Source organism: Cololabis saira, chromosome 3, assembly GCF_033807715.1.
Source record: "Cololabis saira isolate AMF1-May2022 chromosome 3, fColSai1.1, whole genome shotgun sequence".
Classification (NCBI taxonomy): Eukaryota; Metazoa; Chordata; class Actinopteri; order Beloniformes; family Belonidae; genus Cololabis; species Cololabis saira.
Window position 1 is genome coordinate 48,540,451 of NC_084589.1, and position 14,101 is coordinate 48,554,551.

Below are 14,101 nucleotides of genomic sequence, written 5' to 3' on the forward strand. Positions count from 1 at the left end.
TTCTAGATGATTGATGGATCATCTTATTCATCTTGGTGAGAACTCACACATAAACAAACACTTTACCATGACAGAGACCTGACAGTCCAGTAGTGACGTCCTGGTTGGAACAGGAAGTGGGTGAGAATAAAGACCAGGATGAACCCTGGCTGCACAGCAACCTTGTGCTCAGATCTGACAGCAGGTTGTAACTTCATCTCGGCTGATTGCAGCTCAGTGATTCCTCTCTGACATCACAGTTGGTCACATGTTCAGCAAACTAACTGCAGCTGACATGAAGTGAATGATCTCAGCTGAACTGAGCTGCAGAGAAACAACATGCTGCTGTTCACTGTGAAGCTCTGACTGGAAACAGACAGAAGAACAACATGTGGATCCTGGAATAACGGCAGCTTCCACCTTTAAAGGACTGGAAGAGGAAGAAGTTTCCAAGGAATCATTCAGAACAGTTTCACCAACATGTGATTCAGGTGTTCTGATGGAAACAGAGACAGACATGTACAGACTCAACTATCTGTCCAACAGAGACAGTTTCTCTGACAGAAGACTCTTGAGACTGAACTCAACACAGAGACACTGAAGAACCAGTCTTTTTCCCAAACCCGAACCCAGGATAGAGAGGTTCAGTGAATGTGGTGTTGAATGTGTGGAGGTGGATCAGTCTGTCAGAGGAGATGCTGTAGAAGGACAGAGTTCCAGCAGGAACGTCCACATACACTGCTACTCTGTCAGAGACTGAGGAAGAGGAAGAGGAGGAGGAAGATGTTAGTCTGTTATTGTGATAGACTTGGTACCAACCACCATCAGAACAGGACAGACTCCAGGAATGATCATTCATTCCAAACCTACAGTCATCAAAGTTTCCTTTCCTGCTGATTCTTCTGTAACTCACTGATATCTCAACTATTCCTCTCAACTGGACCTCCCAGTAACAGGGACCCGTCAGAACTTCTCTACACAGCAGCTGAGGACAGTAATCAAACCTGTCTGGATGATCAGGATATGACTGATCCTCCTCCACACACGTCATCTTCCTGTTGTTGTCGGACAGTTGGATGTTTTTGTTTACTGTGTTTGTGTCAATGGTGAGATGACAGGAATCTGATGGCGAGAAGAAACAACCCAGCTGCAGTTATTATTGATCTGTCATTGATCATTGATGGACTTATGAATGAGTGATGTGACAGTCTGAAGATGGTTGAATGTGTGAATGAAATAAAAACACACTTACACTTCCTCAGACCTGGTGTCATCCATCGTTGTCCAGCAGGCTCCACCCTGAAAGGAGGAGGGGGGTCAGACCAGCACAGTCTCTTTCAGCAAACATGGACATTACATGGCTCTCACACACTGATGAAGGAACAGTCCAACACGTGGACAGATGCACTTGAATGCAGCATCTCTGAAGTCCTGTCCTGTGGTCGTCCCGTTCCAGCACAGTTTGAACACATTCTTTTCATCTGATTTCATCTCTGCTGAATCAGCAGCAGGAGGAGACCATGTCATGGATGAGTGAAGGTGCAGCTGTTATTGTGCTGTGATGGGCCTGAAAACCACACTGCTGTGGTTCTGGGATGTTTACTGAGTCAAGAACGGCTCAGAGTTGTGACATGCATCTATCAGCTCTGCTGCAGCACCAGATGAGCTGCAGCAGCTCCATCTGCTCAAAGATCTCTGCTCAAAGTGTCATGGAAAACATTCATACATTATATGGTTTGTAACAAAAGGCCAACAGCTCTAAGGAACAGGATGAAAAGAGGGGGATATAAAACATGTAAATGCAGATGAAAGGGTCATATTTCTTTTGTAATTTTGCCTTCCTCTAAGAGGACTAGCATCCACATGTCGGGTGCAGGTATCTGTATTTTACTCTGTGTAATTAATAAAAATTGCCACAACAAAATCCAGAGAGCCACAAAAATGATGTCCACAACAACATGATGAAGTGTCCAGCACACTGATGTCCTTCTGTCTTCATACCTGAGAGTGTCCAGTCTCCAGCGGGGATCCTCCAGTCCAGAAAACAAAAGCTTCACTGCTGACTCTCCTGGATGGTTGTAGCTCAGGTCCAGCTCTCTCAGGTGGGAGGGGTTGGAGCTCAGAGCTGAGACCAGAGAAGCACAGCCTTCCTCTGAGATCAGACAGCCTGACAGCCTGCAGACACACAACACACATGCAGAGACTCTGAGAGAACTGCTCTGAGATTAAAGCTGACTCTGTCCTCATGGTCATCTGATGATGGCACTGATGGAAAATTCAGAGGATCAGCAGAAACACATCAACAATCCTTCAATATCAACCACAGTTCTGACGGTCAACACTTGAACACTTGTGTATTCTGACCTGAGAGACTCCAGGTGACAGTGGTGACTCTCCACTCCAGGACACAGCTTCTTCAGTCCTGAATCCTGCAGGTGGTTGTTACTCAGGTCCAGTTCTGTCAGACTGGAGGACTGAGAGCTGAGAACTGAGGACAGATCTGCACAGATGTCCTCTGAGAGGTTACAGAAACTCAACCTGCAGAGGAGATTAAAGAGAGATCATGAGGTTATTTAAAAGTTGATAATGTCATTTAACAAAGAAATAAATTATATAAAACCCATGAATGCTGATTATTTCAACTAATAATCAATAAGTATTGATCATTTTGATAGCTGCCTTTCTCTTCTTTGCATGTTAAGTTTCCTCAGATGAATCATTGATAAGAACTGAGGGGTATTCCAGGAAGCGGGTTTAGTGAAAAGTCTGAGTTTGTTAAAGGAGCACGAGGCAGGATTGAGGCAGGATTTATGAAAAAAATGCGTATACATTTTACGTTTTCTAGTAATAATGTCAGATGAAGCGTTCCAAACCAAAACGAATGAGCCCTCTAGCGTATCTCTCCGTTGCCTTGAACAGGCTGTGTGCTGCAAAATGTGCTGCAATTCGGGGCCCGAATTTCCCGCGCTGTCCTCAAATGACGCTGCATGCGCGTTCTCCCGTGCCGGCTTCGCTGTTGGCTGCAGTACCCCCGATGGCCATCGTGGCGAAGGTGGCGCTAATGAGTCTCATTTCTTAGAAGGAGCCTCATGCTCCTTTAAGCCTGAGATGAGGGAAATCCGGCATCAATTCAGCCAATGGGCCTTTACGCAATACGCATCCGTCTTCTGCACCACGGACAGCAAGCGGCAGAGAGAGCAGAAAAAGCGTATCTAACAAACGCAACATATTCTATTCACTATGTCAGTGCAACAATATCACAGGGACATCCGAGTTTAACTTCAAACAGTTAAAATCCAAATGAAAAAAGGAGAGGGAGGGAGCAGAAAACAGAAAGAGAAAGAAAGTAAAAAAAAAGTATATTTCTCTTAAACTGATTTATAAGAGGGTAGGGTGATTTGATATCTTACCTTAAAATGAACTTGCATAATTAATCCATCAGTGGCTGACAGCCTCGTTAATATCTTCTGCTGCTGGGGCAACATTGGACCATCACTTGCCTTCTTTCTTTTTTTTTTAAATTGAGTGGTTGTCTGCTTCCTTTTCATTTTTGTAAGTTAGTAACACTGCAGAGCGCGCTAAAAACAAGATTTACCTAATGACCACTGTTTTCAGGGACACTTGGACATCACATTTCAAGATATGAGGGGGGTACAAGTGTTGGGAAAGATAATACCTAATGAAATCCATCATGTGTTTCTGATATGCATTTGTAGTTATTTTATATGTATTAATAATAGAATAAATCAATACAAATAGACACAGAGTAATAAAATATAAAAAAAATTAAAAAAACATTTACATTTTCCCCTGAAGCCGAGGTGTGGCGGCTGCCCCTGATCTAAATGACAATAAAATTGCATTCAATACCATTCCACCACTGTTTTCATCGGTAATATTATAAGACAGTGTGCTTAAATATTAAATGAATACTGCATTCAAACTTACACATTGACTGCAGCAACTTTCTCCCACGCCAATTCTCTCCTTTACTGCTGCAGCTGTTTTTGTTTTTTCGAAACATGCTCTCATACTCGCCATACGCACGTATTAACACTTCTAACACCAGTGGCGTGAGGTATGTGGATCTTCAGATGCAAACTAATGTTTCCTCAAAGGGATTTTGTAAATTGAAATGTTAAATAAAGTTTAAAAAAAGAAAATAGAAAAAGTATGTGGATCATTTGTTGTCGCCTGTTGCCATAGTGAATCGTTGTATCAGGGCTCTACTGATGATGGGTTTTTATTTCCCTCACGCACGCGCTTACCTCGAGCTTAAAGGAGCATGAGGCTCCTTTAAAGAAATGAGACTCTCTAGCGCCACCCTTCACCACGACGGCCGTCGGGGGTACTGCAGCCAACAGTGAAGCCGGCACGGGAGAACGGGGAGAACGGGGAGAACGCGCATGCAGCGTCATGTGACGTCACATCCGCAGGACAGCGCGGGAAATTCGGCCCCCGAATTGCAGCACATTTTGCACCACACAGCCTGTTCAAGGCAACGGAGAGATACGCAAGAGGGCTCATTCTTTTTTGTTTGGAACGCTTCATCTGACATTATTACTAGAAAAATTAAAACATATACGCATTTTTTTCATAAATCCTGCCTCAATCCTGCCTCCTTTAACAAACTCAGAGTTGATTGAACTAACTCATATCCGCTTAAGTCGACTGGGAGTTCAGGTTCAAACTCGGAGTTTGTTGAACCTGCTTCCTGGAATACCCCTCTGGTCCCACATGAACCTGAACTTAGTTAAACAGTGAATTTAACTGGTTTCCTCCAAGAACACAACATGTGATTGTAACTAAAACAGATGTGTCCGTGTTCGTCCTTACACAACTTTCTTGGAGGCTTTGACCACCGGCAGCAACCTCCGTAGAACCTTCTCTGAAGCTGAGTATTTCTTCAGGTCAAACACCTCCAGATCTTCTTCTGATGACAGTAAGATGAAGACCAGAGCCGACCACTGAGCAGGAGACATTTTATCTGTGGAGAGACGTCCTGACCTCAGGGACCGTTGGACCTCCTTCACCAGAGAACCAGCGTTCAGTTCATTCAGACAGTGGAACAGGTTGATGCTTTTCTCTGCAGACAGATCCTTACTGATCTTCTTCTTGATGTATTTAACTGTTTCCTGATTGTTCTGTGAACTTCTTTGTTTTGGTTCCAACAGACCTCGTAGGAGAGTCTGATTGGTTTCCAGTGAAAGACCCAGGAGGAAGCGGAGGAACAAGTCGAGGTGTCCGTTTGGACTCTGTAAGGCCTTGTCCACAGCACTCTGATAGAGGTCAGTCTCTGTGTTTCTTTGTTCCTCCAGCAGGTTGACTCCAGAGCTGATGAAGGCCTGATGGACATGAAGAGTAGCCAGAAACTCCTGAACACTCAGATGGATGAAGCAGAAGACCTGGTCCTGGTACAGGCTGCTCTCCTCTCTAAAGATCTGGGTGAACACTCCTGAGTACACTGAAGCCTCTCTGACATCGATACCACACTCTCTCAGGTCTGGTTCATAGAAGATCAGGTTTCCTTTCTGCAGCTGCTCAAAAGCCAGTTTTCCCAGAGACCTGATCATCTTCCTGCTCTCTGGACTCCAGTGTGGATCTGTCTCAGCTCCTCCATCATACTTGACCCTCTTCAGTTTGGCCTGGACCACCAGGAAGTGGATGTACATCTCAGTCAGGGTCTTGGGCAGCTCCCCCCCATCTCTGGTTTCCAGGACTTTCTCCAGGACCGTAGCAGTGATCCAGCAGAAGACTGGGATGTGGCACATGATGTGGAGGCTCCGTGATGTCTTGATGTGGGAGATGATCCTGCTGGTCTGCTCCTCTTCTCTGAACCTCTTCCTGAAGTATTCCTCCTTCTGTGGGTTAGTGAACCCTCTGACCTCTGTCACCATGGAGACACACTCAGGAGGGATCTGATTGGCTGCTGCGGGTCGTGTGGTGATCCAGAGACGAGCAGAAGGGAGCAGGTTCCCCCTGATGAGGTTTGTCAGCAGCACATCCACTGAGGTGGACTCTGTAACATCAGTCAGGACCTCATTGTTGTGGAAGTCCAGAGGAAGTCGACTTTCATCCAGACCGTCAAAGATGAACACGACCTGGAACTCTTCAAAGCTGCAGATTTCTCTAGTTTCAGTGAAGAAGTGATGAACAAGTTCCAACAAGCTGAACTTTCTGAGTTTCAGCACATTCAGCTCTCTGAAGGTGAATGGAAGCAGTAACTGGATGTCCTGGTTGGCTTTGCCTTCAGCCCAGTCCAGGGTGAACTTCTGTGTTAGAACTGTTTTCCCGATGCCGGCCACTCCCTTCGTCATCACTGTTCTGATTGGTTCATCTCTTCCAGGTGGGAGTTTAAAGATGTCTTCCTGTCTGATGGTTGTTTCTGCTCTGTGTGGTTTCCTGGAAGCTGCTTCAATCTGTCTGACTTCATGCTCATCGTTGACCTCTCCAGTCCCTCCCTCTGTGATGTAGAGCTCTGTGTAGATCTGCTTCAGAAGGGTTGGGTTTCCTGCTTTAACAATCCCCTCAAACACACACTGGGACTTTTTCTTCAGCTTAGACCTAAGCCGCTTTTTACAAACTTTAGCAAGAGTACCTGAATAAAAGTGAAAAAAAAACAATTAGTGTTTCATAAAGTTCAACTTAATTCTCCTAAAGAATCGGAATATGAACCAACACTGATCAACTCTAACGTTACAATGAGCTGTCCAATATTGAGTAGATTCACTTTTACCACCAAAACACCTGAACATTCAGGATGTGGAAGTGACAAGAACATCTGGGGTTCTGGAGTTTCTAGTACCAGGATGTTAGCAGTACAGCCCTGATGGGTCGTAGGTTTGTGTGTTGTTGTGTTCTAGTTATTGTCGTGGTGTCTGTGAAGGGGATTTTCAAGGTTTAGGATTTGAAAACACCAGAAGATGATCTGATAAAATAATCTTTAGAACCATCAAGACAATCTGGATTTTAGCAGGATTCCTGGAAGAGGAAAACTAGGACTAAAATCTTCCAGTTATCTTGTGGTGTTGGTCAGTTAAACATATTTATGCTGTCCTGCACAGGGAAGGTGCTACTCTAGGGGGGGTGGTACCATGTGGGGGCAAATGTTGTGGCTGATCTGTGAATGTTGTTCATCTCCTGAGGCATTCTGGGTCATTTATCCAGCAGCTTAAATGTTCATAGAAATCCTCTTACTTCTCTGCAGACGCTCAGCCAGATCCTCCTGCTTCATTCTCCTCAGGAAGTTCACTGTGATCTTCACAAACGCCTCTCTGCTGCTCCTCCCCTGCTCTTCATCCTCACTCTCCAACAGATGCTCTAGGGATTCTGGGTAATCTGGACTCAGACCCCTCTGGATCTTCTTCAGCTCGTTCTTCACAAACATGACAATGTTGTCCTCCAGTAGCTGGAACAGAAGACCACATGAAGGACACAATCAGACTGAAACCACAGAGACAAACATCAGACTCATGATGGACAGACTGACAGTCCACTGGTCTCCAGAGACCAGCATGGAGACAAACACCAGACCAATGTTGGACAGACTGACAGTCCACTGGTCTCCAGAGACCAGCATGGAGACAAACATCAGACCCATGTTGGACAGACTGACAGTCCACTGGTCTCCAGAGTCCAGCATGGAGACAAACATCAACAGAACAGGTGGAGAAGCAGTTGTTGTTCATGTACAGACCAGAAATATGGAGTCCAGCTGTGTCTGATGTTGCTGGACAGACGGACCGCTGGGAGGCTCTGAGCTCTGCTGGTCCACTCTGTGGAGGAACCAGGAAGAATTAGCTCACATCATGTCTGTCCTCACAGAGACAAACACAAGCTGAAGGTCCATGAAGTTCTGTTTGGATGAGGACAGTCCATCAGAGGACTGGTTGTGGTGAATGTTTACTAGTCCTGCTGAATCAACAAGAACACATGACCTCAGTTAGAGCTCTGCTCATTCACATATTCACAAGATCCAGTTCTGCTCCAAGAAAGGATAAGAGATCAAGAAGATGGACAACTAATGGAGACATGAAGCAGCTGATGAACTCTGGATCATCATCAGGATCAGTCCTCTGGAAGGTAAGACCTCCAGATGTGTCGACCAGAGTAAAAAGCTCCTGACAGGAGATGAAGATCTACAGTATGAGGAGGAAGCTCAGATCACCATCAGGTGATGGAGGACCACAGGGGTCCAGGACTACATGGATCTACTCAGGAAGAAACATATGGACATTTCCTAACATGAGGACTGATTTAAATACATTTAATGCGTTTAAATACATTACACCTTTCTGAAGAAGAATGTTGGTCTCCTTTAAAGTGAATTAATCTATAATTTGACCTGTCGCTCTTCAAGGACAAACAGCTGGGTTCATGTTCAAGAGAGTCTCTTTTCTGATGGACCCTGATAGAAGACAAAAGTTCAAATATAAATATTCAATTTATATTAAAAAGAAGTAATACAGATAAAAATATTCAGTCTATTTAAAAAGTATTAAACATAAATCATTGGCAGCGTTTGGATACGCACACCTATTTACAGCAGAACGATGGTCTCCTTTAAAGTTAATATATCTATCATTTGACTGGTCGCTCTTCAAGGACACACAGCTGGGTTCAGGTCCAGGTCCAGGTCCAGGTCCAGGTCCAGCTAACAGGGTATTTTAAGTCCGGTGGTTGTCAGATGAATCAACTGAACGGGACTGTGAGCAGTTGGGCCGTGACAGGTTCAGAGCAACAGTGTTTGCTGCCATAGATCATCTCCTTGCTGAAATGGATCGGAGGGATAACTCCTACACACATGTTCAGCACACATTTGGATTTCTGAACAATATTCCATCTATCTCCATAATAGACCTCCGTCCAGGTGATCTAGAAGAATGTTTTGGATGAAATTGGACAATTCAGAGAATTCATTAAGGGACAGGATGACACCTCAACTAGGTCACTGCTGAGTCATATAAGAGGACGGAGACTACAGTCAGTGTTTCCAAATGTTGATATTTTTAAATGAGCACACTTGTGTGTGTGTTCTGCAGCACATGTGTGTTTTGCGGCGCGTGTGTGCAGCTCCGTCTGTGTAGACTGCGCCTTTTGGGTCGGTGCGCCGAATGGTCGTGAAAATACGGTATATATATATATATACATATATACATATATATATATATATATGTATATATATATATATATATATATATATATATATATATATGTATATATATATATATATATATATATATATATATATATATATATATATATATATATATATATATATATATATATATATATATATATATCAAGCAACCCTGTCTCATGGAGATGGGGTACCTTGACACGGAGTCAGGTCTGGTTCTTCTCGACTTTTTATCAATTTTAAGACTCTTAACACTATGCTACCCCACTGGTGGTAGGCACTGCAGGTATCTTTCAAATACTCCTTTGTTTGGTTGGATTTTGATAAGATGTGTACTTTGAGGGCCATTCTTCCCAAGGTGTGACCTCACTTAAAAGGTATAGTCTTTGATCGTATTCAAAAACATTTATTGTTATACTGGGTGAAATGGTCCTTCCATCCTGAGAGTAGCCAGTGAATAATGTGTTCAGAAAAAGGAGTGTGTTCAGAGTTGTTCCTGTAGTTTCTTGTGCTGTAGTTTCTTGTGCTGGCCCCCCCTTCTCCTCCCTTTTCTCTCTTTTGTCCATGTTGCAGCATCCTTTGCCGGACACCGGAACCTGCAGCGTGGGAGTGAGAGGGGCAGGGTAACGGCCCGGGCAGGCGGGGGAGAGGTTTGTCCGTCAAGACTCCTCTCCCTGGCCCTGCCCCTTCTCAACCTTTCCCCAACCCTGCACCCCAACCTGGGACTTGCTGATTGGGCCGGAGCTTCGGGAGCTGCGTGCTGGCCTGCGGTCCCCACCCCTGGTCATCCCGTTGCTGCTTCCACCTGCCTGCTGTGCTGTTGCCGTCCCTGACCCACCAGTCTGGCCCTCGGCAGGAGGGTCCCCCCTTATGAGCCTGGTCCTGCTCAAGGTTTCTTCCCTCCTAAAGGGGAGTTTTTCCTTGCCACTGTTTGGCTTAAGGTTTTTCTCCCACTAGGGGAGTTTTTACCTGCCATTGTTTATGTAATAACTGCTCGGGGGTCATGTTCTGGGTATGGGTCTCTGGAAAGCGTCTAGAGACAACTCTGTTGTATTAGACGCTATATAAATAAAATTGAATTGAATTGAATTGATTTAAATTCAGAAACTGTTGTCCCGTGATTATTTTTCAACTGCCCTATTATTTCCTTTACAAACAGGGAGCGACCAACAAATGGAGGGAAGAAAACCAAAAAAAGGACAAATGAAGTTTTGGACTTTCTTCAAGACTAAAGACAGGAAAAGAGGCTGAGGGAGCTGGATGAAAAGGAGGAGAGGGAAAAGAAGAGGCATGACCAGTTATCTAAGTTAATTGACGTTTTTGGGAAGATGGTGGACAAAATGTCGTTTTCTTCATTTTTTGATTCATAATTTGAGGTTCAATTTCTTTTGTTTTCATTTTATATTAGACAAATCCTCAGTTGACCTGCTGGTGTTGAATAAACAAGACTTGCTTTTCTTTAATCTGAGTACAGTGTTTGAATTAAGATTCCCTATGTTAACAAAAATGCATACATGTAAATACTAGCAAGACAGTTTTAGATCCAACACAAACCAGTTAGGCAGTAATTTGGTTATTCATTTATTTATGACCACAAAATTTAAACAATTTCAGCAAGTTGAACAAAAACGTTGCAGTAAATAGTGATCATATAACTGAAATATTTAGCTCAGGTTACCATCAATTTATACGCTCTCTTACAAAAATGAAATGACATCATGCTCAAAATGGAAAGTGATCTTAGATGGTCATAACACAGCTGGAATATTTAACTCAGGATACCATCATTTTACACGCTCTTACAAAAATGAAATTACTCGGCGATTGAGCCTGGCATACTGGATGCGCTGGTACGGGTAGATTGAAAGAAAGACAATACATTAACAAGGAAATACTTAAATTGTGTTCTTTGTTGAATTTTATGCTCCTTTATATAGGCTACCACTTTGTTTTCAAACATCCGTAGGATGATCATTCCCAAACTTATAATACCGGTATGTAACATTTTGAGGTTTCTGCATTCAAAAGCATGAAATTCAAAATATATAAGAGATAAAACAAGAACTTACAATGTAGAAAATGTAGGAAAAATAAAGAAAAAAAACAAATAAACAATTCTATGCACCTAGGTGAACATCTATATATATATATATATATATATATATATATATATATATATATATATTCTATCTATCTATTCTATCTATTAGGGGTGTAACGATACACTAATCTCACGATACGGTACGATACACGATATTGAGGTCACGATAACGATACGATACGATATTATAGCAGTATTTTTTTAACAACCTTGAATGAGGAACATATGACTGGAAAAAAAAGTATTTTATTTGAAAGACACAAAATACAAAACAATGCTGTGTGTTTGCCCTATTGTTACAGTTTGTAATGCTTTATAACTGTTTAAAGGAGCCGTCTGTAAGAAATGGCCAAAACTGGTACTGCAGTCACTTTCAAAATATTGTTGAGCGGCGTGTACCCTCCCCCCCTTCCCCCGACCAGAGTTTGCCAGGTAGGCTGCAGAATGCAGCAGGAACGTAGGCTGCCATGGCTGCGATAATTAGAGCCGAGCTGGCAACCCGGATGCCGAAACAATACTGACTTGGTGATTGGGAGATAGGTGGAGGGTGGAGCTTCAGAAACAATACTGACTTGGTGATTGGGAGATAGGTGGAGGGTGGAGCTTCAGAAACAATACTGACTTTGTGATTGGGAGATAGGTGGAGGGTGGAGCTTCAGAAACAATACTGACTTGGTGATTGGGAGATAGGTGGAGGGTGGAGCTTCAGCAGTGGTGGACAGTAACGGAGTAAATTTACTTGAGTACTGTACTTAAGTACATATCCACAAGATTTGTACTTTACTTGAGTATTAGATTTCTTTGGTACTTATTACTCTTACTTGAATACATTTCCAAGACAAATATTTTTACTTTTACTCGAGTAAATTTCTAGGAAGGCTGAAAAGTACTCGTTACTTTCAGGTCTGCTCTTTTTTCTTCTTCCCTAAAATCCTATTGGACACAAGCTGTTTTTGTCAAAGGAGGAGACCTCTCACAGTGCACGCTCTCCACTGGGATGTACGTAAAGCGGAAATACGTCAAGCCTCTGAATGGCTGAATGGGTAGACAGTTTGTTATGCTCTATATTGCTATATTGTACTGGTACATGTCCTTCCTGTAAAGTTAAGTGACTTCAACATTGAGTTATTGAAAGCAGAGATGTAGTTTTTTGTAAAGCAGTGGTCTTTGAGGGGGATCCAGACTTAGTTGGATGGTGCAGGTTCATTTGGTTTCAGTTCATGATTGTTAATAAACTCTGCATCATCTGCTGTCCTCTTATGATCCCATTCATTTGATTTGTTTTTGGTGTTTCTGCAGGTTTTATATAACATTGTGGTTCTAAAAGCAGCACATCAGTGCAACTGGTTTCAAAGAGTTAATTCTCAGAAACAAGAGTTAAAAGATCCTTAAATTAATTTAGAAAAAATATAGTAATTTACTGACGTGGAAAATAAGAAATTTACTCTTACTCTTACTTTTACTTTTACTTAAAGTACATTTAAAAGCATTTACTTTTGGATACTTAAGTACCTTTAAAAGCAAGTACTTTTCTACTCTTACTCGAGTAATATTTTGACTGAGCTACTTTTACTTGTAACGGAGTAAATTTTGACCAGTAGTATTTGTACTCTTACTCAAGTACTGGGGTCGAGTACTCTGTCCACCTCTGAGCTTCAGGCCAAAACAAAAAATGACAACATAAACATCAGTTGAGGGCTGCAACTCCTCTTTTTAAACTGGAATATCCTGGCTTGAGTGCTGTTGTCAGTGACATAAGTATTTGAAATGAACATGATTTTTAAATGTCTGTTGACATATCAGGGTCATTTTATGATTCGTTTTATTATTGCTCTTACATACAGCTCCTTTAAGTTTTAAAGAGAAAGCCAGGCCAACCATTTTCCACAAACTGAACTAAAAGTAAATGTCAGGTTTGCATTATGCATCTTCAGTTTCATACAAGTAAAAATATTTTGCCACAAACTGAATCGTTTCTCTCATGTATGATTTGACTTTTTTCTTTCTAATTTAACAACTAAAATTAAATAAATAAATAAAAGTAAATAAATACATACAATTTTACATCATAAAAAAGATTGATTCATGCTCACCTTATAAATGTAAGAGGAGATTTATTTTTGTTAAGAAGGTTATTTTGGTAATTCAGGGTTCATTATTTTATAAATATATTCTTTATATTCTGATGTAAATCAGGGACTATAATGACACTAGTCAGTTTATCTGTAGTGATTAGTCTGTTTTAGATTGGGCGGAATGATACGCCACAGTACGGCACTAGGTGCTGTGTTGATGTTCTAAAATCCTACGCTGTTGAACGGACGTTAAAGTACACTGACTGGAGCTCAGCAGAAGTTGTCCCCGTGTTTATCCTACTCACGACCAGAAAAAGGTTTAATTTAATAAGGTAAGGCTTAACTCTACACCAGACTTACATTAGTAAAAGTTCAGAGCTCAAAACGGGACCACAAAATGGGACTAGTTTCTTCTGAGCGGAGTAAGATTTTGGTCCGTGGGTCGAGGTGCGGTCGTGGTCGCGGCCGCGGTCGGATGCGCGTTTCTGGTCAACACAATAGATTAATATTAATAACCCAATATCGCGATACAGTTTGTCACCTCCACGACACGTATTGTGACGTTTTTGTATCGCGAAATTTCGTGGCACGATATATTGTTACACCCCTAATATATATATATATATATATATATATATATATATATATATATATATATATATATATATAATATATATATATATATATAATATATATATAAATATAAATATATATATATATATATTTATATATATATATATATATATATATAATATATATATATATTTATATATATATATATATATATATATATATATATTACTTGAT

At 41.8% G+C, this 14,101-nt stretch overlaps 1 protein-coding gene across 1 annotated transcript in view; it reads right to left on the reverse strand.

Annotated features, from left to right (window-relative positions):
* Positions 1 to 562: 562 nt before the first annotated feature.
* The window catches only part of LOC133440735 (NACHT, LRR and PYD domains-containing protein 12-like), a 239,256-nt gene continuing 225,717 nt past the window's right edge, over positions 563 to 14,101 (reverse strand). Inside the window, exons 11-14 of the mRNA XM_061718052.1 lie at positions 2,344 to 2,517; positions 1,981 to 2,154; positions 1,232 to 1,278; positions 563 to 1,101 (exon numbers count right to left, since the gene is read on the reverse strand). Coding sequence (XP_061574036.1) covers positions 563 to 1,101; positions 1,232 to 1,278; positions 1,981 to 2,154; positions 2,344 to 2,517 — 934 coding nt within the window. The remainder of the gene's footprint in view (positions 1,102 to 1,231; positions 1,279 to 1,980; positions 2,155 to 2,343; positions 2,518 to 14,101) is intronic.